Source organism: Ammospiza nelsoni, chromosome 5, assembly GCF_027579445.1.
Source record: "Ammospiza nelsoni isolate bAmmNel1 chromosome 5, bAmmNel1.pri, whole genome shotgun sequence".
Taxonomy (NCBI): Eukaryota; Metazoa; Chordata; class Aves; order Passeriformes; family Passerellidae; genus Ammospiza; species Ammospiza nelsoni.
This window is the reverse complement of record NC_080637.1, coordinates 60,290,137-60,316,427: the sequence shown is the minus strand read 5'-3', so window position 1 is coordinate 60,316,427 and position 26,291 is coordinate 60,290,137. Positions and strand designations below refer to the sequence as shown.

General features: G+C 40.5%; 1 protein-coding gene across 1 annotated transcript; it reads right to left on the bottom strand.

Moving 5' to 3' along the window:
- Positions 1-1,715: 1,715 nt before the first annotated feature.
- KRAS (KRAS proto-oncogene, GTPase) lies at positions 1,716-26,091 on the bottom strand. The gene is made up of 6 exons (XM_059473418.1): positions 25,994-26,091; positions 25,125-25,142; positions 24,904-25,026; positions 19,358-19,536; positions 17,492-17,651; positions 1,716-5,254 (listed from the first exon to the last, which is right to left on the bottom strand). The coding sequence occupies exons 3-6, from the start codon at positions 25,012-25,014 to the stop codon at positions 5,138-5,140; spliced, it is 567 nt and encodes a 188-aa protein (XP_059329401.1). The 5' UTR covers positions 25,015-25,026; positions 25,125-25,142; positions 25,994-26,091; the 3' UTR covers positions 1,716-5,137.
- Between the last annotated feature and the right edge of the window lie 200 nt (positions 26,092-26,291).

Below are 26,291 nucleotides of genomic sequence, written 5' to 3'. Positions count from 1 at the left end.
AGTGCTTTAAGCACTTGGGCCCTGAAGACAGCTCCTGCAACTCCTCCCATGCTCTGTTGTTACTGCTGGTTCTCCACATAGAGCAGCTGATTTCTGCTGTTGTGTAACTGCTGCAGCAGGAATAGAAAACTTGATCTTTGCCCTGGAAGAGGAGTTTGGCCATGGCTGTTTGCTCCAGGCTGTCTCTGTAGGCCTTGGCTCAACTCACACTTTGTCAGAAGTGATACTCTGCTGGGTTGGTTGGTGTTTCCGCCAACTAAGTGACACTGGAGGGAGAAATAATCTTTAAAACAGGTAAGGAATCACTGCAGTAGAGCTGTTGGCAAGCTTTCACACTGGCACTAAGGAGTGCTTTAAGGTCACTCAAAGAATTGCCAGCAAAGGATCAGCAAAACCAGGTTTAATATAAAAATGAAAGTGTGGCAAAGTCCATTCAACAAAGTTCACTCCAGTATTTACTAGGTGGTTAAAGCACACAGAGAAAAAGCAAACTAAAATCTACAATCAATCAATTAAAACCAAAGTCAACCAAAACTTATTTCTGAGGATGGTGGGGATACAAAAAGGGTAAGGATAAAATGATTAAGGGAGATGTTCCCATTGAGTCACTAAGTTCAGAGTGGACCCCCCCTTGCTGAACTGAACCCCAGATCTGACCAGTAGTTTATGACTGAAGGTTTAATAGCACTTAAACTTAACAGCACTTAGTCCATAGTTTAATTGAGAACAATTTAACTAAAGATTCATACAGAATTTCCTATAAGCACAACAGCACAACAGCAATTCACTCATAGGCCTGAGTTACTTAGAATCTCTGAGAATACTACCCATGGTACATTTTCTATAGCATATCTACACTCACAAACAGTCCTGAAGGAGTATGTAGAAGGTATAAAATTCCCCTGGAATTCACTGAAGCACTTACCTTGCATACCTTTGCCTCTTGTCAGTGGCTGAAGGGTTGAGCCTCAAGGAAGGGGGGCATCATTCCATGCTCTGCTGTCAGTGCTGGTTCTCCAAATACAGCAAACGGGTTCACTGGCTCTGAGGGAGACTTGGTCCCTGCCCACTGCAGTCCAGCAGAGCTCCAAGGGCCTCATCAGCCCCACTCTTTATGGGGTCACAAGTGAGGTGGGTTTAGTCAGCACAGTCCAGGTCAGTGACTTCCTTTGAAATTTCAAAAGCAAAAATGTTGTTCCACTGGGGGTGTTTTTCAGCCAGGAAAATAAGTTTCCAGGGCTGTTGGTTACAAAGCAGGAGCTCTTCAGACAGCACCAATTCCTGGGAACTGTTCCTGAAGAGCTCCAGAGGAGCTCAGCCCAGGTGCTGAGTGAGCATTTCTGACATTACAGCTGGCCGGAGGAGGAGGAGGAGGGAGGGGGGATGCAGCACCATCCTCACAGAATTCTAGGACAGAATTTACAAAGTGATGGCAGACTATACAGTACCTTGTGATGAAATGCACAGGCTCCAGTTTCTGCCACCACACTGATGTGAACAACTCCTTCCACATCAACTGAGCTCCTCTGCACTTCCACCTGCTCTGAGCAGCCACCCCTCTCAGAGACAGGGCCACCAGGGGGGACAAGGACAGCAGCTCTGGGACGGGCAGCACCAGCAGAAGTGCAAGGAAGACTAGAGAACAACTGCCAAACACATGGAACTCGTGGGATGCTCTGTTACCTGAAATTCTTGCAGAGGAAAAGGAAACTGGGACAGACACAATAACTAATTTTTATTACATTACAATAAATAGGAGCAGTACAGTTTGACAAAAAAATGACAAATTCCAGATCACCTCACAGCACATACTCCTAAAAACATTAAAAATTTTAAAACAAACAGTGGTCTTTTTTTTTTTCCTTTTTTAACTTAATGTCTGGCATGACCAACATTCCTAGGTCACACAACCAAATTATGGAAAAACTGGATCACACTGCATATGTTCCACATCAAATAAAGCACAATGTACAAAATGTGCATGTTTCAGTTTACACTATACAAAAATAGTTAAAATACATTCCAGGTAAACATATTACATTAAGAAGTCATTCTAGTAAGAAGTTGGCACTCAAGAGGAAAAAGCAGAAGTATTTTCAACATGAAAACACAAGACAGTGGAATAAAGAAATGTTAGGAAAGATTTACCATCTATGTAGCTTTATGTAAACTTGAGACACAATGATTTGTTTTACAGTTTGATGGTCTTTGAAGGTAATAATTGTATTGCTTTATAGTCTAGACAAGAGCAGAAGATTGTGTGTGTCAGTATTTACCCATTATCCTGTTACTGCAACAAAGCCCACACAGCAAAAGAGTAGCAAAAAATTTCAGGGCACTGAAACCGGTCAGAATAATTCCTTTTGGAGCAAACCAAGGACCCAGGTATTTAGCAGAGTTACATAAAGCTACTGTAAGAAGGTGTTACTCCCTGACACAAGGCAGTTTGACAAGGTGACATGGGCAGTGACTCCCAGGCTTGCTCAGGAGCTGCTCAGGACACAGCACCCAGGGATGTTCTGTGGAAGCATCAAACAGGGCAGGACAGGGCAGTGATGATGGAGCAGCCTGTGCAAGCTGCAATCCAACGTACTTCACCAAATCTCAACAAACAGGAAGACAAAACTGCACAACAGTGGCAAGGATGGGGCTGGGTTGGTTTTTTTTCAAGTAAATAAGGGCTAATCTAACTGGATTGTGTACTAATTTAATTAGATTGGCAGCTACAGCTCACTTTTGCTGAAAAACCCCAGCATTGGTTCATATAGAGCTTTAGAGTAGAGCTACAGAAACCCACTTTTCATGAATAAGACATTACAGCTACAAATTCTCCTAACAGCTTTAAGTTAAATTAACATCAGAATTTTAGACCAGCCCTAATTTGACATGCAGTGTGACTCAGTTACCAAAATTAAAATAACCTGAAGATTACTTCCATTTGTTCAAGGCTTACAAACCACTTTTGCTACGTTCTTCGTCTACTATCAAGAGTGTATAAAATGTGCAAGTAACTGTCTCCAACACATTTTAACCTTGGAAGCTCTGAAATATTTTGTGACATTAAGAATCTGTTCTTGCTCCTTATTGGTCCTTATAGTATAAAGTTAAGTTCTCCTGTTACTGTTTTTCAGAATATTTCATAACTTAGATTTCACATGGGAACTGAGAGGAGCAGAGGGGTCTGGATTTAGGTGAAGGGTGGGAACAGGGGGCACAGGCAGGAAAAGGCCTGATTTCTCCCAGACACAATGGAATTAAAGAATATGGAGCAATCCAGACACTCTCTGTTCCCTGCCAGCTTTGCAGGTCCCCACCTACAACAGTCACTCTGGGATTTTTCTGTAGAAGCAAAATAATACTTTTCACAGAAATGGTCCAAGTTACACAGTCCAATTTTTACACACATGTGTAAAATTTCCATGGAATACCTCAGCTTATGGCAATGCTGCTATTCCCTGTTCCAAATTTTCCAGTGTCCTGAACTATACTACCTCAACTGTCTTGTGGTTTGATTTTTGGGCACACCAGAGTCACACCTTCCAGTGTCACTCTGCAGCTGAGTTAGCTCCTGTGGAGAAGTGCACCTTCAGGGACCAAAGCTCTCCTGAAACAACTCCACATTTACAGGGAGACACCAGGAACTGCAAACACTGCAACTACTGGCTTGTACTTCAGTGGATAACTAGGCTACTGCACTACCAAAAAGTGAAAGCTCCTGCAAAAATCCTGCATTAATTCCAATAAAAAAAAAAAAAAAGTGGGGGGGAGAGAAGAACAAAAATCACAAGAGAACTTAATCACAGAGAAAGAAACATTAAACTCTTGGTGTAGCTTCATGACAGTCTAGACACTGGAATGCCACTCACCAACCATTGAATCAGTACTTCACAGACATCACACAAACAACACTGACTCTGGAAATCATGTTCTAGGCTGACAGATTGTGCAAATTCCACACCATTTCCATGGCATAGTGGATTTCCAAATTATTTGCATGAAGCAGCTAAATTCATCTCTTTCATTCACTCATCTGATGTTGCTGGAATTTAGAATTTCTCCCCTATTTTACACAAAATGGGCATCTGGAAATATTTAATGCCACTCTTGGGGGGGAGGGGGGCAGGGGAAGAATGGTTTTACTCCACTACGTAATTTAGGACTGATTTTGATTTAATTATTATGCAAATTCTGGGCCCATGTATGAATTAACCTAAGAATTTGAATCAACTTCTCTGTTAAGGCATTCTAGTATTTCCTAGGGACACTCAGGGTGAAATCCTGACCCTACTGAACAAAGCTGCTCAAAGCTTTGACACAGGGAGATTTCACCTTGTTCTTCAGACACAAAAAGTCAGTGAAGCTCTTAAAGCAATGCATTAACAATAGCAAATTAACCTAATTAGAACTTTTACTTTTTCCATTGCCAGGTGTGCATTGTTGTATTTTTAGATTTTTTTTCTTTTTTTAAATTTTTTTATAGAAAAAATAGAGTATTTAAGGAGTGACCGTGACAAATTGCAGTGAAATTTTTTTTGAAAGTTTTCTCTTTACATTCATTAAAGTTGATCTGAAATGCTACAAGACTAGATGCCTAGAAGCAAAATCTACAGGAAGACTATAAAGGCTTCTGGTCTCTCTCTATTGCAATCAGTCTAAAATAAAGGAAAGGCTGAAATGAAAGTTTCTTTTGCTAACTAGTCCTTTTTCCCAACCAAATTTATAAACCCAAAAATTCAGAGGGGATGTTAAAATGTGTAGAGCATCATTTGTTTGCTTTGCACACAGAACAGAAGTTCACAATCAGTAAGAAAAATAGGAAGTTAGCAACTGTGCATGCACCAAAGAGTCCTAAGACAGTTCTCAGGTTTTTTGTGGGTATTTTTTTGTTTGTTTTGGGTTTTTTTTGTTTTTTTGTTTTTTTTTATTTTCACAGGCATTGCTAGTTCAAGAACCAACAGTCAAAGAATACTGGCACTTTAAGAGGAATGAAGTTTCCACTGTCATTTAAAACAAGCATTCAGGTAAAGCTAACAGGATCATGAAGCAGAAAGTAAAGTAATGCTAAAACAAATGCTAATAATTTAGTGTAATGTACAAAATTACTTCAGTACTTCTTAAGAATAAGGATAAATTGTATTTACATAATTATACACTTTGTCTTTGTCTTCTTTTTCTTCTTTTTACCATCTTTACTCATCTTCTCTTTGTGTTTTCTGATTTCTCGAACTAATGTGTAGAAGGCATCATCAACACCCTGAAAAGACACAGAAGATACAAATCAGGATGAGGTTCAGACTCACTGCTGAGGTGCAGCCTGTGTTCCTCCCTGGCCATGTGAGGGGGGTTCCATCAGCACATTTTGCTGCCCACCTGCCATGAATCCTGGCTGCAGGACTGATCCTGTTCCTCTCAGGGATTCTGAGCAGCACTGACACAACCACCTGAGGGACCTGCTCTGGTGCCAGCAGGAGCTGACACCTGCTGCCCTATTGCTCAGCTGCTCCTAAACTGGGCTCAGGGCATCCTGCAGGTCACTCACAGGTGCCCACAGGTGAAATTCCACTGCTGGTGTGGGAAGGAAGGCAATGAAGTGTGTGCTGCCCTCACCTCCATCACCAAGAACACACCTTGCCCCACCTCAGGCTAGAAAAGTATCATATACAGAGTGTGTATTTATATAATAACACCTCACAATTACGTTATAAGTATGTATTATCACAGATTTATAGAATGGCCTGGGTTGGAAGGGCCCTCAAAGATCCTCCAGTTCCACCTCCCACTGTCCCAGGTTGCTCCAAACCCCATCCAACCTGGCCTAGGGCACTTCCAGGGATGGGGCAGCCACAGCTTCTCTGGGCAACCTGTGCCAGGGCCTCACCACCCTCACAGAGAAGTTGTAAAGCATTAACTATCTTTACTTATGCTTCAATAATCTATATACAGCTCTGGAATATGAATTATAATGTTTGTACCAATAATTCAATACCAAGGACATAGTTAATCCACACATTCTGATCATTTCTCAGGCACATTGGTATAGTAATCACACCACAGTTTTATAAATCTTTACACATGCAAATCGATCAAATCAATCCCATGTCCCAACGATCAGTTATTTGATAAATCATTCAATTCACTTTGAAGGTTAAGGACCCTTGAAACATTCTCTCTGGTGCTGGATAGTCACTTAAATTCTCCATGGCTCCACGATTTGAGCTACAGACACAAAAGCTGAAGTTTCTTCACACTGAGTAGTTTCTCATTACTTTCAGAGGTAATTACAGCTGACTAAAATTAACTCTGATCTAGAGAGACCAGCATATCCAAAAGGCTGATATGGACCACTATCAATTACAATGTTGTACAATGTACTTTGTTACAACTTAATTATGGGAAACAATTTATGGCCTTGCTCTAAGGTTGCTTTGAGTCCCACTAAAGTACTCATGTAGTCAGTCTTGTCTTACATTTAATAATCCTTAAGAGAAACATTTTCTTGATTCTTTGCTGCCTTACTCCTTATATCTTTGAGAAATGCTACTCTATCACAGCAGCCAAATGCATCACTATAGAACTGGGTCTAGAAATTCAGCCTCACAAGTTTGCCTTCAAGCTGCCAAAAAAAACCCCAACACTCTGCATTTCCTCCTCTATGCCTACTTCAGTAAAGAACTGAAAGTGACCTCTGAAAAAACAAAAAGCCAAAAATCACCTTATTCATTACTATTTCAGCCAAACTCCAAGTGGTGATGAAACCTACCATGAAAAGTCCAAACAACAGGGAGGTGTGAAATAGCTTCACTTAAAAAGCAGTACTCAGCACAATCTAAATTTATTTAAAATCTTCATGCTCATAAAACATTTATGCACAACTGATGTTCAAAGTCCTTGGCAGTGTATCTCCCAGTATTAATAGCACACTTTTGCATATTACAAGACCTTGCAAACAACTTGTTCTACATTTTGAGGCATTATTGACCAATATAAAATTGATGCAGCATGCCTAGTGGGAGAAAAACTTTCTTTCTGCAAAAGGTCATGTCACTCATTAGTTTTTGGAAAATTAAAGATACTTGGTATTACTTTAGAGAGAAGCAGTGTATTTTGCTTACAGCTTCAACATTATTGCACAAAGAGAATATTTAGCCATATTTAAGTAGAAAATGCTATAGAAATAGCAACAATTCATGATTCCACTGCAGGTCTCAGCATTAAGGAGGAGCACAGCACTAAGAATGAATCACAACAGATCAAACAAAGTTTCATTCTTAAAACACAAGAACCATATAAGAACAACCTCTGCTCATGACAGTTGACATGAACCCTTACAGAACCACCTTTCAGAATTGGCTTTCAGTTGGTGCCTTCAAATGAGACACACTTAAAATTGCAATTTAAGTATTCAAACAAGCCATCTTCCCTCATTAAACTTGTCTTAAAATAAATGCAGAGAAAATGACTTGTACAAGGTAATACCCAGATGCTACATGAACCTTTAAACACACAACTTCCCAATCAAGGCTGACATTTTTTCTACCTCGTAAGATGATGATCTGTTAAATACAGCACATGTTGCAACACAGAACCATAGAATGGTTTGTATTAGAAGGGGTTCTAAAGATCCTCTCATTTCAATTCCCTGCTGTGGGCAGGGACACTTTTCACTAGAGCAGGTTGCAGAAGTGACTTGGCTTTCATCCTTGCATTTACACCTCTGCAGACGAAGCCTCACTAATTATTGATTATGTTTGTTCCTGCCACAATTCATCTTCAATACAGGTCATTAATAGAACATGAAAAACAAAACTATGCCTAGATCACTTCTGAGTTAGAAGTGAAGAACACAAGGTAAAGGGAGGTCTTTCACTTTTCAGCCTGCCCATTAAATTTTAAATGTAAGTAGTGGATACTGTGTCTCCAGAAGGTCCCTAAGGCATCAATGCTGTGAGATCAAAAGCTGCCAACCTTTCCACTCAGCTCTTTCAGTGGGGAGGGACTGCAGGCAGCTGACCTTCCTCCCCCTGACAATGCACTTATTGTGTGCAAGCCTTTGGGGAAGCTAAGTTGTACTGAATGAGAGCACAAAATCCAGGCTCAGATTAGAAACTCACAATTCCCTGTGCAGGCTCAGAACTGATCCCCAGAGCCTCCCTCAAGGTGCATTGACAGGCCTTGCTCCTGGCCCTTGTTCTTCCAAAGGGCAGGGGGAACAGAAACTGATCCCACAGGAACAGCCTGCTCCTGACTGATCCCACAGGAACAGCCTGCTCCTGGCTACAAGTTTGCTTTTGGAGCCCCACAGGGTCCCATGCCTACAGAGAAGGCTGGAGATGTGCCAGCACCACCACAAACATGCATTAGACCAGGCAACGAACCTGGCTGGCAATAACAAAAAATCATAAGGAATTTGGAATTCCTTAAAATACCAGTGCCAAAAATGACCCTTAAACAGGTTCTAAATTGTAGGACTTCTTACATATTTTTAAAATATAATCCATATATACATACACATATGCATCAGTCACAAGGAATAGAAGTTATTTGTACACTTCTGTAGTACTATGGAGAGAAACCATTAAATTGCAGTTTGAATCAAGAATTTAGGCATTTTTAAATTCAAATCTAGAACTTTTGTAATTCAAACTTTCCACTCAACCTGAATTACATTATTTAGATGTCTGCTTGTAGCATGCTTTTTATTTAAAGAATCCGACACTTTCACAGAATTAGTTCTTTTGAGGATTTCACACGGAGTTTTGGAAATTTCTCCCTGCTAGCTGGAAATTACAAATAGAGCAAGGTTTTGTCCTTTCTGCTTTACTGTGTAACAGCCAAAGGAATGAAACTCTTGGAAAGCATCAGCAGTTCATGGCAGTCTGGGCAGTCAAAGTTTTCCGTTTCCTTGTGCAAGACTAACAGAACTTAGGAAGGCATCCACAAGCAGTAAGAAGATAAACAATATTCCAAGAGGGAGAAAAACACTCTGAACCATCCAGCTTGATTATTCACAGAATACTGTCATTGCAATCTGTGTTACAATAAGTATTTCTGAAGTCTGAAATTCCAGCTGTAAGGCTCACACCACCAGGTGCTGCTCTCCTTAGCCACCTACTACATATCAGACTGAAATAATTCTTTTTTTTACTGACTAGAAAGTAATACAAGCCAGGCTGGTTTAAATAGCAGACTTGTCATTCCACTCTAATCACTACTGAACTACAGCTGTGCCACAATAATTTTGGAATATGCTTCCTCCAGCTCAACTCCCTAAATACAAAGTTGCTGCAAATGCCCATCAATACCATGCAGAATACACTTGGGAATAAAGGCAAACAATTTCTTCCCCAAGCAGATTCCTGAAGTTCTAGAGCCTTAGATCCCAGACCATTTTCTAAACAGTGGTGCAGGGAAAAAAGAACACACAACAACAAATATCCAAAACTCAACAATACCGACTGCTGACAGATTTCCCTCATAGGGACAAAAAAAAAAAAAAAAAAAAAAGTGTGAAACCCCCCCAAAAATACTTCTCTTGGACATCACTAGAAAGTAGGAAGCTGGCAGAAGGAAAGCCATTTATGTTCTGAGACATAATTAAGAACCCTACATTCTGCAAAAATTTTTCCACTGAAAGCCACAATTCTCACCATCTTATTCCCATTCTCCCAACAGGAAGGGAAAGCAGACAGGACTCAGCATCTTCCAAGTCCCAGAATAAAAAAAATAAACTCTACTTTGTGGTATGGTTCCATCAGTAACACACCAAGTAACTGCAAAGTTGGCTTCCAGAAGGCTACAGGGCTTGAGAAACTTAATTTCTATTGTTCTCATCAAAAGTCATTTTGCCCAGCTTCTCTTTGTTGTTTTTTTGATAGCAGGGAAAGAAAAAACAAGGTGTACTGATGGCATCAATTTTAGTAATATTTGGATGCAATACTAGGGAGCTTCATGACTGAAGTTTTCAATTTCCTGCAATGGAAACCTGTGATGCAAAGATTGTCATAAAGTGACTGAATTGTATCATTAAGGTTGGAAAAGACCTACAAGCTCATCAAGTCCAACCTCTGACTGCTCAGCACCTTGTCAACTATGTCATGGCATTAAGTGCAACATCCAGTCACTGAACATCTCCATGAAAATGGACTCCATTAAAAAAAAAAATCTAAATAATTACCTCTGAGCAGTCATTCATCACTTAAAAGCTGAGACTAACAAGCCTGAGCAGATCTAGTAAAAACTGAAATGAATCAAAACTTCTTCCCCAGAAAGAGAAACAAAACTCCCTTACTGAGGAGAATATTCCCACACTGTGACAGTCTCTGGAGGATACAACCCAAATGCTACTACTTCTCTGCCACACATTCTGAAGTACAAACACAAACCTTGAAAAATGAACAGCTTTTCTTTCACAGAATGGGAAATTCCAGGTCATCCCCCACCTGGATAAGTATATAAGGAGTAACAACTCACTCTCTGCAGGAGGAGGTAAAGAATTAATGGGATAGGAATATCTGCAAGGAGCTGCTCTGATAGTTTACTCAAAAAACACTGGAAGTGATTTAGACAAGCACTTCTTCCATACCAGTTTCTTCTGTCCTCACCTCCTCCCTTTTTTCTTACAGCAGAATACATAAATTTAAAAAAAGATTTTGTGAGAATTTGGATATTGGGTTTTTTTTGGTGCTTTCTTGTTGGTATTTGTTTAGTCCCCTCTCCTCCTCCAGTGTTCCTTCACCCCCACCTCTTGTAAAGGCTCTCAAAAAAAGGTGAAACCCTATTTTGTCTAAATCTGAATCACTCATGGCATTATAGTTCACAAAAAAAAAAAAAAAAAAACAAACCCTAGATGTGGTAAAGGTAAATTTTTTAAGCTGGGGAAGAACAAGATAAAAATAACATGGCATAAAGAAGGGCCCGAGAATTAAAAAATCCTGTACACCAGTCAAATACTGTTTTGCTGGATTAAGAATCTCCTGTTTCTGTATTTGAGGAGGACTTGTGTTATAATCTTCTCCCCTTAGTTTATCAGCCTGAAGCTTCAACCAACATTCACCTCAACAGCATCTCCAATATATTCCTAATAAAACTCCTTCCTCCTAACTTCTTCCCACTCAGAACTGTGCCTCCATTTCCCAGCTGGAAAATTGAATATGCAGTACAGACTTCTTGTTAATCCATTTATCAAAACCCCACAAAACAAAGTAAATCCATATTGAGGACACTGAAACGTGATTGGTTTTATATCTGAAATTATGTCATTGATTAGCCACAAAAAGTCTGATTGGCAAGATACCATCAATCAGTTTTATTTGGCAAGTGATTTGCAACACTTACCCTGGTACATTACAAACTTACCCTGTTACATTACAAGGCATTTTTTAATTTTCACACACCCTGGAGTCTTTTCTTCTTTGCTGATTTTTTTCACTCTGTACTGTCGGATCTCTCGCACCAATGTATAAAAAGCATCCTCCACTCTCTGCATTGTAAAACACAACTCCTTAAAAATGGCTTTGTTAATGACTGAGACAAACTGGGACACCCATGGAAGGGGAAAAAAACACAACAAAACCACTGAAATTATGAGCTTTACTTGAGAGAAGTATATGGAGCTCCATTTATGCATTTAAAATGCTGGGCTTGCTCATCTGCTGCTTGATAAAAACTTAATTTCTTGATTACCAATTATTATGAATATCTGTGCTTCAAGCCCTGCTTTTCTTCTGGGCCTAAAAAAGAGCAAGACTTCTTTTCTTCCACTGCTGAAAATGATACTGCTTGTGCTGCTGAATATTCCCACGTTTCTGTGGGCATGGATGTATGCAGGAGGCACAAAACCTTATTAGATTGTGAGCTAGGGAGTACTTATGAACACACATAGTTAAACCACCCACTTGCAGTTTTGAGCCAAAGTGAGAACATGTTACTGTTTGGGCAAAGAAAAGCAAGCTCCTTCATGTTCTGTTCTTTAGGTCAGAGGGAGAACTTTGCAAAAATCCATGGATCAAGCTAAAAAAGTAATAAAAAAGTCCCTCCAGGTGATTTTCTAAGTGGTTATAAAGAAATAAAATTTTCTAAGAACACTAAATTTGGGGCAGTGCTGTTTTTAAAGCTACTAACTTCATAAAGCAAACACTGTGCTATTAAATTTAGAAAAAGTGGTATCTGAGGCATGGCAGCAAATGTTCATTATTGTAATCTTTAAGAGCTTTGTTACATCAGCAAGACACACCTGACCTGTTCCTCTGGGCCAGACCCAGCAACCACGAGGGTGCCTTAACAACAACTAAACACAAACAATCTGAAATTCTGCTGCTCAGGTTTTAATCTGCTGCAGAAATGCTCCTCAGGTGTTCCAGGGATGACACAGAGCTACATGTTTTACTTCTCTGGTCTCACACCTTACTTTTCTGCAGCTCTGCATTTAGGCCACTTGGACATGACATTACAAGCGTTAAAAAAATAAATGTACAGAGACTGTTAAAGACATCTTTAACCAAATACAATATGAAGAGATACAGCACCAGCTCTAAGTTAAAATATTTCAAAATTAGTGTATCTGTGCATAAATGTAAGAATTTAGATCAATCTCTGAGGATGTTCTTATTAGAACAAGATGAAAAATGTTCCACTGTAGTTTTTTAAGGGGAAAGCAAATCTCTCCTCTGCCTTACTATCAATCTCAGTGCTTGTGTCCCCAATCAGATTAACAGGGTTATTATTTTAATACAAACTCATCATTTGAAAATAAAACCACAACACACTGATGATCTTGGCAAGCAGCACAACCACTTAAGCCCCAAAGCTTTATTACTACCAATGGGCAGTCTTGGCTTTTATTTGGCAGATTTTCCATAAATTCTGTCTCCATTTCATCTTCATATTCTGCACTGAAGAACAACAGCCAGGCAGCATTTACTGCCACAATTACTGGGTCATTCTGCACGACCTCTGCCACAGGTTATCACACTGAACACTTATTTTTAACACACTGCTGCTTAATCCTTACACTTTAAGGGTTCTTTGAGTGCTCTTCTGAACTACTGCCTCTTCAATTTGAAGATTAAATTAATTAGATTTATTTCCTGGATTGTATTGCCCTGTATTTGCATAATGTGCCTTGTCAGGATGTAGTCAAGTATGGACAAGTCTTACATTCCAGGTCTGTCAGGTTGCAAAATGTAAAGAAAACCCCTAAACCAGGCAAAATCCAAGTAAAGCTCATACTTCCATGTTTTGCTGGAAGGAATGGAAGTTTCCTTCTGAAGTAGAAACAGCAAACATTGATCAGCTGCTATGTGCCAAAGCACAGGCTGTACAAAAATCAACATTTTTGCAAATCTGTTTTGGAGTAGAAAGATGTAATTTGATTATGGAGATTTCACATGAAAAATTAGGTAACAATTGTTGAGTCAACATTTATTGCCAACTTTCCCATCACCAGCAGGAGCTGTAATTTGCTTTAGCAATGCAGAGAGATGGAGAGACACAGAGTGAAAAAAGAAATTGCAATTACTGCCACCACCAAGAATAGACTTATGAACCCTGCTGAAAGAGATTATTCTGAAAGAAAATCTGTACAAACACATATTTGCCTATAGCACTAGCACAGACATTTTAAAGAGCCAGATGCCAATCCTACAAACTTAAGTAATTTTAATACCAATTTAAGACTTACTAGTATTTTTTTCCTTCAATAAGCAATGGCTATATAAATAAAATGGGAGTAACCAGTTCTTTTAGCTGTCAGAGCAGGAAGCAAAGATACCCCTTGGCAGTTATTGAAACTTCAAAATCTAAACAGCCTAAGGAACCCAGGACCTTGAGGCAATGATTTTGAGGTGCTTTTGCCTCCTGAATGACAGCCAAACACTCCATTTAAAACATGACCATGTGCAAAGAAAGGGTGTTTCAAACCCAGACCAAAGTATCCCAAACAGCAATTTTCCCAAGTTCCACTTCTGTAGTGCTTAAAGGAAGCTAATGAAAGTTAGCCCTGACAACTCAAAACTGTTCTGTGCCCATCCTTAAACACTTGATCACAGCTGATCTCCTAAAAGCAACCAAAACTTTCTACCCTTGGAGCTTTGTCCTTGGGGGAGGACTAAGCTCTTCCAGAAAAGTTCTGCCTTACAACAGGCAAGTGACAAGAAAAACTCAACCCCCAGTGTAAAATGTCTGACCAAGCTAAAGCTCATTGAAAACAAAGCTTTAAGATGAAATCTGTACACAAGAACTGGATTAAAAATGGCTTGGAGCGATACAGTATCATTAAACAGATATGGCAAACCCCTAAAAATGGTACAAGTAAACTGAATTATCTGAATTTTAACTGATGTGTAGGAATGAATTTCTGTAAATACTGCCCCAGTTACTTCACCAGACCAGGCACAGGTTCTCAACTTAGTTTGATCACAAGGCTGGGGTCTACCCCACAGTACATCAGGCAGCTAAAATAACCAAAATGCTTTTTTAACAGCATTCTGGTGATTTAGGTCAACTTCTTCATGACACACTTCAAAAGTGAGTTTAAACATGTATTTAAATAAAGAGACCCCAAACTTTGGGAAACCATTTACTGTGCTTGCAATAATGCTTATTCATCTGCTTTCCCTGTGAATCCAATAGCAGCAGGAAAGCTGAAATGTTCCAAGGGAAACAAAGCCCTACAGTCAAACCACACTGAGGTGGTCTGGCCTTACAGCTTTGCCCTGTGTAACTCCCAGGCAAGGAGAAGCCCAATAAAGAATGGCAGGTGCAGCTTTGGTGGAGATAAATCAAGTTTGTCCCTCATCTCTCACGGATATTATTGATAATATTGGGAGCTACATGCTCATGTAGACAGGGAAGAACCTGAATATAAAGCTTATGTCAAACAGAGAAAAGCAAAATCAGCAATCAAAATAAACCTAAGCCATTCATCCCCTTCTCCATAAGGATTGTGAAAGGATGAGTAAATGCTCATGGCCTTACAAAATCACCAGTACTGCCCCTTGCTTACATTCAAAAGCAGGACTATCACAAGTTTTCATAAATTACATTATACTGATTTCAGTCAGTGGTCCAATAGAAAATATTAATAATCTGTAGCCTTATACCCAAGTTGTAGGGCCCACTAAGGCAAGGTTTCACTGATGAATTCAATGATTTGTTTGAAAATTCACAGAGGGATTTGTCTTAAAACACAATCTTCTTGCTGGGAGCTGAAGTGCACATCTTTATTCTCAGTCAGAACCCAAACACACTAATTTCTAAAACAGCTTATTTCTGTACTTCATGTCAATATTCTTTTCTGTCCTTGCCTGTGAATTTGTGAAAAATCTTAAAAACTTAGCTGAGACATCATTCTGTGTGAGCATGCAATGCCATCCTTTTAAAAAAGTGTCTTAGCAATCAAAACAGTCTATTCTGACAACTTCCTCCTATTCCCACCTTCCCAGTTTCCTTCTGCAGAAACATTTCTGATCCCCTCTGAGCTCCAGCAGAACTGGGCACAGGAAAGGGCAGAGGCAGGAAAATGGTGCCTTTCAGCAGGGCATTAGTGATGATGTTTCCATGTGGTGGAAGTGAGGACAGGAGTGGAAAAGAAGGTTCCCACTTTGAAAGATTCAGGGCAGAGTTTCCACAGACCCCAGAAGACCACCAGCTGCATCTGCTCATACTTGGAAGGTCTTCATGAGGACAGAGAAAACCAGAGTTTTATTTATATATTGACTTTAGACAAAGAGTGAATAAAACTGCAGCCCATGGGCCATTTGCAGCTGCCAAAATGGTTTGGCTCCCCTAATTTAAAATTACTTTTGAAGAAGGTGTGTGTGTGTATGTGTGTGTATGGAGACATATATACACATACACATATTTATATATATGACAGTGTGACTGAAAAATCATTCTATGCACATACACACACACGCATATACAAGCACATACACTAATATTTACATCCTCTTGCTATAACTAAATTCCAGTTCTTTCTTTTCTCAAAAATATTTTATTTACATGGCATCCTATGAAGGAATTTCATAGCACAACAAGCTCTGAACAGCACTGGGAAAGAATAAGCAGCCATCCCTAGTGGTGCCAACTTTTTGAATCCAACAGGTTCTAAACAGTATACTGGGCATCTGTTTTCAAATATCCTTTTTAACAGAAGTGGCTGTGCAAAAGGAATATTTCCCCAACAAAGCCTGATGCTGTATGAGACACACTGAACAAAGTCAAACCTAGATGTTGGTGTAGCACTTCTGTTGTTTCAAACCTAAAATGTAATTTCAGAGTTATCTTTTCACCCTCCTATATCCATGACAGCCACCTTCCAAACAAAGCCAGTATCATTATTCAGTCCACTTGTACGCCCCCCCTTCTTCAGGACAATTGTGTGGCCTAATTTATTCTCAGTCATTCAAGTTTGGTAATTCTGCTTTGGTTTTTTTTATCCTACCTAACAGACTTTGTTTGTTGCCAGAAGTTAGCATTGCTCCGTGAAGTTTTACTCATCAGCCCAGGTTTCAACTTGTCAAAACCTTGGTTAGGTGGAGCAAATTTGCACTAGTAAAATATTAATTTCTCAGCTCAAAAAATGCCTTACAAGCTATGAGGAAATTCTGCCAAGTGATGTAGCTGGATTTCTACAGAAATTCTGAGCAGTTACTCCAACTGCAGCATTCTGCCCCTATTTACCTCCTGAATTTCTGATTCACAACCTGCACATAACACTCCTGATTATGCAGAGTAGGAGTCACTCAGGCCTGTTCTAATTTGTACTAACAGTAAAATCTTTGCTCTTTAAAGAGAAACAAGAGAAACCACCAACCAGCATTTTTCAAGATTGCTTTCCTCCAGAAGGACTGAGCCAGTTCCACCTCTATCCATAAAGTTTCTCTTCACCTGAAAGCTCAGATGTCCTCACACAGCCCAAGAGAGGCACTGAAAGGACCAGTGAGCTACAACAGATCAAGAGTGAGCTCTAAAGTTTAGGAAAAGTATCATTTTACACAAGCAACTAACTCAGGAACTTCAGAAATAGCCTTAAGGTCGATTGCTTAGGTGTATCAAGCATGTCCCCTAATTAGAGAATCAATGCCTCAAGGAAAAATTCCTTTGTTATTAATGAAAACACTTAAATCAGAATAAAATAATTAGCTGCTTGTCTGTTTAATCCTCTTGCTAAGGGAAAAAAAAGCATTTCACCTCTAAGCAGAAGTGCTTCTATTCTATTAAAACCTCTCACAAGGTCAAGAATGCTGCAATCACCTGACAGAAGAGAGCAACAACAGGCCAGGTCTCACTCTGAGTCTGCCCACTTGAAGCCAATCAATCACTCATCAATACCCAATTATAAGCAAGTTGACAGAAAGAAGAAACACCCCAAGGATTTCCAATCTGCAGAGATGCATCCATTGATATGACTAAGCAAATGTCAATGCCTGGAATAATTAACATGATGGTAATTCAGGTGAGAGCTCTGCATCTGGGAAGTTTTGAGCTTTACCTGTCTTGTCTTTGCTGATGTTTCAATGAAAGGAATTCCATAACTTCTTGCTAAATCCTGAGCTTGTTTTGTGTCTACTGTTCTGGAAGGCAAATCACATTTGTTTCCTACTAGCACCATTGGGACATCTTCTGAGTCTTTAACTCTCTTTATTTGTTCCCTAAAAACAAAGAAAAAGAGAAGACTGCATTTAGCAAGTATTATATAGTAGATTTTAAAACAGTTAAAACATTTAATTAACAGAGTTGAACATCATTCTTTATGTTAATCTACTGCACATGCACTACTGGAAGCCACTAAAAAATAAATTGACCAATCCTGTCAGCATCAAGTTTAGCATCTTACTAAACAAAAACAAACCAATCAACCAACCAAAAGCTTGACATTTTACAAACTACTAAGAGGTTAATGTCATTACACTGTTCTTTTAAAAATATTTTTTTTAGCTTTTTAGCAGCTAATATCAGAATAAGCTTAACAAACTCTGGTATTAATCTTACTACTTACCTCTCACATTCAACACTCAATACTCAATTAATTTGCCAAAACATTGCCAAAAGCTCTGTGTCTGCTGTCTTGATTTTGGTTTGGATTTGGGGGGAGGTTGTGACTTTATTTTTTTCTTTAAGTAAAAACAGCATTAAAAATTCTGCACTTAGGGGTTTTAAAACTCTGAAGACCACTGGTCTGGCTCTCTACAGAGAGGTATTTCATAAGAGTTTTTACAAGCACTAGTTAGAAAGGATCTTGAAAGATGTTAGATGTACTTGTGAGGAATCTTGAATAAAAATCATTAATTTCATTACTTCTGCCTTCCAAATAATCTAGCAATGTGTTCCTTAATTAAAATAGACACTATTTCCAGCTCTTTATGATTGTTCAGCTTCAAGCCTGGAAGGTCACCCACAGGTCTGTCAATGCACAGAAGAAATTCCAGCACTCAACTCCCAACACTCTTTGAAATAAACTGTGAAGGTCTTCTTGTGCAAATCTGCAACTCTCTTTAAAAACAAAAATTCCTCATGAAAACCTGTATGCTCCTTCTCCTTACACCAACATCTTTCTTGCCTTTCTCCCTTCCTCCTCTAAACCCACAGGAAACCCATCTGTGATATTACTATTATTATTATTATTATTACTACCTAACTGTGGATAGATTAACATGTGTTTGGGACTAACCTTAGGCTGATGCTGCTGAACTCAGTGATCTTTGGTGGGAATTAGCATTGGCTTCTAACAGAATACCCAGGGAGAATTCAGGATAACAGTAAGGCACTAAGTTATAAATGATCTGCTATGATAATCACCAGAGACTGCTTCTATTTCTAAATTAGTGTAGCTGACAGAGAAAGCATGAATTGGAATTCTTAACTAATTACTTCAAAGAAGATAATATGAAGAAATTAGTAACAATTGGTTTTTACTGTCATTATGGAGCTCTGGTTTTGTATGTCTGTCCTTCTCAGGCATCAGGGCTCACACAAGTTATTCTTCTCACAACACCCCCAGGTATTTCCCCCTCCAGCCCCAAACAACACCAGCAATTGACATTACTGTCTGTACAATTACAACAGCTTCAGTTTTTCCACCTTAGCAAACAATTTTATCAATGGAATGGACAGAATTTATCTTTGGGTAAGTCTTGACTCAGAATACCAAGTCACAATAATTTACACCTCATTTATGAGCAAGGCAGATTTTCAGATTACCCAAAATTCCAGATAACAGATGCACAAATAAGCTGCAATATTGTTAATTTTCAGATTTTCCCTATTTCATGAGAGATTGCTGTATTATCCAGAGTAAGAACAAGCCCCCTTCCCACCTAACAACAAGAGCTGGTGGATTATCTCTTCATATACACACCTATAATGGTGAATATCTTCAAAAGACTTTGTATTGTTTATGGCAAACACACAGAGGAAGCCTTCCCCTGTTCTCATATATTGGTCCCTCATTGCACTGTACTCTTCTTGACCTGCTGTGTCAAGAATATCCAAGAGACAGGTTTCTCCATCAATTACTACTTGCTTCCTGTAGGAATCCTAGGGAAAAAATACACCTTGGTTAATCACAAACAGGTCAGGTTTTGAACATCAATAAATCTGGAGATAATCAAATTATTTAGCAGCAATAAGAGTGACTGAAAAGGTTTGACTGTACTTAAACTTGCTAATTTAAATAAAATTTTATTTTAATTTGAATACGATACAATCTACTAATTTTGTTATTTCAACCACAATTTGTCCCTCATTCTATGCTACAAGAATGCACAAAATAATAAACCAGAAAGAATACACAAGTAAGACAACTCCAAAAATCTTTGCCACTGAAAAGGAAGTGAAGAATAAAAAGCCTTCAGTGTTTGGGACAGGAAATGTGTTTTGTATGCCTGAGCAGGTGTGCATAATGCTATCTGCTGTTATCAAAGTTGAGCTGATATATTTGAAATTGAAGCTTTTCAGGCAGGACAGATCAACAGAGCCATATGAAAACCCTGATGGGCTGGTTCACAGAGATGTCAGAACAAATTATTTCAATGCTATCAAATCAAAGCTTTCAGGTCACTGACTCAAGTGGCTAAAATCTGTACAAAGTCCCACCAGCCAGATTTTATTACAGCCCTGTTTAGGTGCTAGGCCTCTGTGAGTACACAGCTTCAGCAGTAAGAAGGTGAGCATTACATGCCCAGTAATTTCTATAAACACCCCTGTGTTTGAAATAAAGCAATGAGCTTGGAAAAGGTGTCATCAAGCAGCAGCATGAATTATTCCCAGTAAGCAGCTCTTGTAACAAATAACAGGTATGAACACCAGCTCCTGCTGTCACCTTTCAGCTCGAGATTAACACAACACTGCTGCTGTTCTGACACCATACAGGAGTGAACCTAAGCTAAGGGAAGGGAATTAAAGAATTTAAATTGCAGTTCTAGCCAGCTGCAAGGTGAATTCAGAACAGCCTTCCTTCCTTTGTACCCATTTTAGGGCACAGTACACCTACTCTTAGGGAATTTCTAGCCATTTGTAATTTCATAAAAGACTCTTTTCTCCCCTGCTGCTCATGCTAAGAAAGAAGCGGGAGATAACTGTAAAAAACCAGTATTTTAAACCAAACCAATTTTGTAACCTCACATTTACTGTTAAATGTCATCCAGGCTCACAATATCAGATAAAAGAATTCTTACAGTTTACCTTAAAGACAGAAGTTTGCTTCCAACATGATTTTTAGACTATTTATTTCACAGAAGTGCAAATTCAGTGATCAGGTAATAAGTGGGGAAGTTACTTCAGAAACTTTTAAGCCATGTTTAAATATTGATACAGCTGAGAAACACACAAGCTCCAATGTGTTTTAAAATATAATTAATATTCTATCTTGCTGCTTAAAGGGAAAAAAATTACAAAAACCCCCAAACCTAAGGATGCATCTTCATTGCAACACTTCCATTCACGAGCAGATCCCCCATGTCCTGGGACACCTTTACCACAGTTCTAGAACTTATTTCATTATACCAGACATATTTACAAAGCTTGCACTTTCTCTTCTTGCAATTTGACTGCTAGTTCAAAAATATGAAAAGCAGTTCTTGAAAAGCCTGTACTGTTCCTTTCCATCTTAAGGACTTCAAAGGCAAAGAAATTCCCCTCAACTGAGTGCTAAACAAAAGCTTTACGTAATTTTCATTTTAAGAGAAAAAAAAAAATCACTTTTAAGAACTGCCTACCATGTTAGCAGTAGCAGCAAAGATGCACCAGCATAAAGCAGAGCACAGATACAAAAATTACTATTTTGGGGTGCTTAGTTGCTTTGTCACCTCTGGGGAGGAAATCTTAGTGACTACCTAGTGAGGGGATTTGAAGCAGAAGGAAAAGAAAGATGTGGGAGAGAAAACTGAAGCTTATGATTTACAGACAAAAATAATAAATTTTTTTGGCCTTTTTCCCTCCTCCTTGCAAAACATCAAACATGAAATTCACATTTGACTATTAAGTAAAAACAAAATGCAAACTAGAAGATTAATTCCTGATTCCTACCCAGCTTCAAATGTGAAATTCCAGTTTTTCCTCAGTATACAGTGTGTAACTTTTAAAAATTTCATTGATCACATGACCTGCTTTTATTGGTCTTTCACAAGCCATAAAAAACAGCAAGAATTATGCTAGAGGAGTAATAATTCCATTTGCTCACAAGCACTGATAAGAAAATATGATATGAAATCTCAGCTTTACACTATATACGGAATTTAGCTAAAAAAATCGCCAGTGCTTAATAAATCCCATCTAGGCAAGTAATTATTACTCCACAAAACTCCATTATACCAGAGATTTAATGTTAAAATATCACAGCTCCTGAGACTCAGCCATTACTAAATATTGATGCTTGTTTCACAAGGGCACAGGTCATTTAAGAACACGGATTTAAATATCAGTATTCCTAAATCAGCCGAGGGATTTGGCTAATCCAATTTCCAAACCTCTGACAAGCAGCTAGGAAAGCTGCTCTTACTCTGGGACGTTTAAAAGACGACACATATTTAGGGCTGAAACCTCGTGAAAACGTAAAAAAGCTAAAAATGAAAGAAATAGAAGGGAGCACAAGTAAGATTTGCTCAGCCTCGGCCGGTAGAGGGCACTGCCCCAGCTGCTCAGGCCAGATTTACAACGGTTGCTGCCCATTTAATTTAAAATAAAACACTTAAAATTACTTGGCTATAAATCCTTGCTCGGACATCTCCTTCAAATAAAGCATTGGACTGTGAAACACACATAAAGCATCGGTGTCTGAACAACTGCAGCCACCCAAACACTCATTTTCAGTCCTCCCCCTGCCCTGCCATCTGCTCTGCTCAGATTTAAGTCATAAAGCACTCAAGCAGGCCCTGAAATTTGACGTTTTCCAATCAGGTTATTTGTTGAATCATTAGGTTTATTCCACCAAAAAGCAGCAGCAAAATTAACACTGTAAAGGCACCTGTGATTAAGTAATTAATGTGTTTTTTCCTCTGCTGCACCACACTATGTCTTCACAACAGGAGAATTTTACAAGTGTGGAGTTTCATTCTGTTAATCACAGGAAATACCTAGAATTATTCAGTAACTGTGTAGTTATGAAATATACCATGGACAACAAACACTAAACTATCTTCTCTATCTTACCCCAAATTATTCAGCATGATTATTTGCAGGGAAAAGAAATATTCTGCTGTATTGCAATGAAAGAAACAGTGCTAAATGGCAAACAACAGTAGTGACACCACTGAACTATCCTAATTATTCACCAGTCAAGGCAATTTTAGCCTTATCTCCTCATACTGCCTAAAACCCACTCTACATTGTTCTTTGATCAGCATCACAACTGCACCTACACAGGAAGCACCATCACCAACCCTGCTCAACCAAGTGGATTCTGCCCCAGCATGAACCTCAGCATTTAAACCCAATTTTCATTTGTTTGACACTCCAAATCACAGCCTGCCCTTGTTGGCACTGAAATACTGCTTACCCACATGTGAGCACACACAGAGCCAGTTACCAGGAGGAGGAAAATACAGTTTCCATCCCTGAGGCCTCAGAATTTACAAGATAAGAACAGGATCTAGTAGACAAGAACTTGTAAAAGGAGCAGAAATGAATGCTGCTGCATGTGACAAGATGGGAACACTGGCAAAACCTATTGGGCTGCTTAATTACCAGTTAATTTGGTATCATTCTTAAAGACACATGGATTCTGGACACAGCACTGAATTTGTGGCTGCCCCATCCCTGGGAATGGCCAAGGCCAGGGTGGACAGGGCTTGGAGCACCCTGGTCTTGTGGAAAGTGTCCCTGCCCATGGGAACAAGAAGGTCTTTAAGGTCTCCTCCCACCCAAACCAGCCTATGACTCCATGAATAAAAGACACAGTTCTGGGATTTTCAGGTTCATTCTATAAGGAACTGTATTTCCATTTTATTATTTTATATTTTAAATGTATTTAATGTCCTTCAAATCACTCAGCTGGTGGAATAGCAAAATTCCTCAAGTGCTCCAGGAATACTGGCATTTAAGTTTCTGTGTTCCTAAACTGTTTACACAGTGACAACTCAGAAGATGGAACATACACAGCATCTTCTGCAGTGCTCAAACACACCTCTAACCTAAGAGAAACCCAGGTAATCATGAAAAAGCATCAAAGGCCAACAGCCTCCAAAGGTACTTTTGCAGAAAAAAGGAAAATACCATTTGGCTTGTTCCTCTCAGCAAGTTTGGTGTGATTTTAGAGAGTGTTTGGGGTTGTTGTTTTAAGACTTCAGATCTTAGTAATTGAAAGAGCTGCTCTGCTGGTGTAAGTCAGACAGACTTCTCTGCACAAGTCTAGTCAAAAACCTTCTGCAAGCAAAATGTCATTTGGCCATGCAAGAGACCTGGAAAGAACCTCAAGTCAACACATCTCTGTTTGTGCCACCTCGGGACACTGGCTCCTCCTGCTTGTGTCTGAAAATCACTACCTACACACTTCCCAAGTCTCCATTTTAAGCCCAGATTTAAACCCTTGTGATTCCTTCAAGTGAGCCTGGAAGTGCCTTGCTGGATAAACATATCAATGAAGTCACGAGATGCAGAGCTTCAGTGCTGGGAACATAAAAACCTGGGCTAAGTTATGGTGTCATTTCTCCTTTTATAGAGTCTGAGGCTGTTAAATGCAACGATCCACAGGAGATTTCAGACAACACCAGTATTTTTCTTGTATTTAAAAGGCAGAGCTTGCCTGCTCATTATGAACCTTTAAAACAGCACAACTTTTAAAGCTTATATACAATTTCAAACTTTAAGGTACTGAGCCATGTATTTCAAAGAGCCTATTCCAGAAGCTGTCTTATAACATCTTCTCTAGGTGGGGAAACACGTACTGGTGTGTTTAAAGAGAGAAAAAACAAAACAGAACAGGCTCCAATTTTTGCTTCATTCACTGCAACATCCTAGGACACATCTCTCCCTGTGTGAAACAGATCCCAGCGACAGGAGCTGAGAAAGACTGGCACACACATTTCACAACCACTAATTTTCCTTCTTATCTAAGGAAAAACGTCCCATTTAAGAGGTTGCACAAAGCTATGAAGGGTTTCACCAAGCTTTTTCAAGTGAGTTCGCAAATACTTCGTCATGGAGATCCTAAACACGCATCCACACTGCCCAAGGGTACATGGCAATTAACACCATGCTTTTAATTGATCAAAACTGGTAATTTGTTACTGCAGCTGTTGTTCCACAGCCAGATCAGGAAGCACAGCAATTCTGTCTCCAGTGCAGAACAATATCTCTGAGCTCTTTTTACTATAAAGCCCTGTCCTTGTGGTAAGTATCAAAAGGAAACAAGCACCATTATTCACTGATAATCTCCCCTCACAAAAAGTATGAGATAGAAGTGTTTACCTCTATTGTGGGGTCATATTCATCCACAAAGTGATTCTGGATTAGCTGTATTGTCAAGGCGCTCTTGCCTACACCACCAGCTCCAACCACCACAAGTTTATACTCTGTCATTTTTTAGCAGACCTGATGACAAAGAAACCAACATTAAGCAGAGCTGGGCTCCCACTAACGAGGATGCTGCCGGTGCCTTCTCATTCAGCGTCAGGATCCTCTACTATTACCGGGAAGCAGCTCCCTCCCTGCAAGACAAGACAAAAAGGGATGAGGGAATGCTGTTCCTCAAATATTACACACACAGGGAATGTAGAGCGGGCACTCGGCCGACAGGCAGCGGTCACACCGAGATTAAGAGAACACGAAATAAGTATATAAAAAAAAATAATCCCACCCTAAATTAATTTAAAAGGCACTGAATTCCGGGAAAAGCGAAATGAATATTTCGTGCAGGGAATTAATCCGTGCAGGGATTTAGTTCCCCGCTGCTTCCTCCCGGTGCCTGGCGGAGCCCGCCCGGGTTTCCCGGAGCGTCCCAGCTCCCCTCGGAATGAAGCTCACAGCCTCCCGTGCCCCGACAGGCGGCACGGCGAGCACGGCTTCTCCGGCGGCTTCCCCGACACAGTTTAGGGTGGGTTTTATTAATTTTAAATCGCCGGGCGAGCCGTGCCTGCGGGACCCCCGCGGCTCCGGGGCATCGCCCGCCCCGCCCCGGCTCCCTCTGCCCCCGCCAGCGCCGCGCCCGCGCCGCCCCAACTTTCCGGGTTTAAGGATTTACGAGAGGGGGTGAGGGGAAAAAAAAACAATCCACGAGGGCTCAAGGAGGGGTGGGGGATGTCTCGGGCGAGCGCCGGGTCCCGCAGGGCGTTGGCCACCTGTCCCCTCCCGCCGGGAAGGACCGGGAATGCGGCTCCGGGGGATGTCGGCGGGAGCGGCGGGGGAGCGGGATAGGAGGGGGAAAAGGGGACGGGAGAGGCGACGGCGACAGCGGAGGAAGGGGGCGCCGGCTGCGCTCCCCACCTCGGAGGGAAAGCGGGAAAGGAAGGAAGGAACGAAGAGGGTCGCCCCGGCTCGGCGGGGTGGGGATAGGCGGTACCTGGCTGGCCGTGCCGCGGGAGCTCCCGGCACCCGCCGTGCCCGCGTCGCGTCCCTTCCTCTGCTCTCCTTTCCCTTCCCGCTCCGGGTCCCTTCCCGTCCCGGTGCGAAATGGCGGGGGACGGGCAGGGCTGGGCGGGCGCTGCCCAGGGAGCCGAGCACCGATGCACGGATGGACAGCCGCGATCGATGCGCTCGGCGCTCCGGCGCCCCTTGCGGCAGCGCCGGCACCGCCCTCCCGCTGCAGAGCGGCAGCCGCGGGTTCGAGACCGCATCCGGCCACTCCCGTGTCCAGTCCT

Bases quoted from the DNA above. Each gene is read 5' to 3' on its own strand.
- KRAS (XM_059473418.1), bottom strand. From the start codon at position 25,014: ATGACAGAGTATAAACTTGTGGTGGTTGGAGCTGGTGGTGTAGGCAAG. The intron at 19,537-24,903 runs GTAAACACTTCT...TTTTTTCCCTAG, and splicing joins AATATGACCCCACAATAGAG to GATTCCTACAGGAAGCAAGT. The intron at 5,255-17,491 runs GTAAAGCTCAAA...GTGTCTTTTCAG, and splicing joins CATCAGCAAAGACAAGACAG to GGTGTTGATGATGCCTTCTA.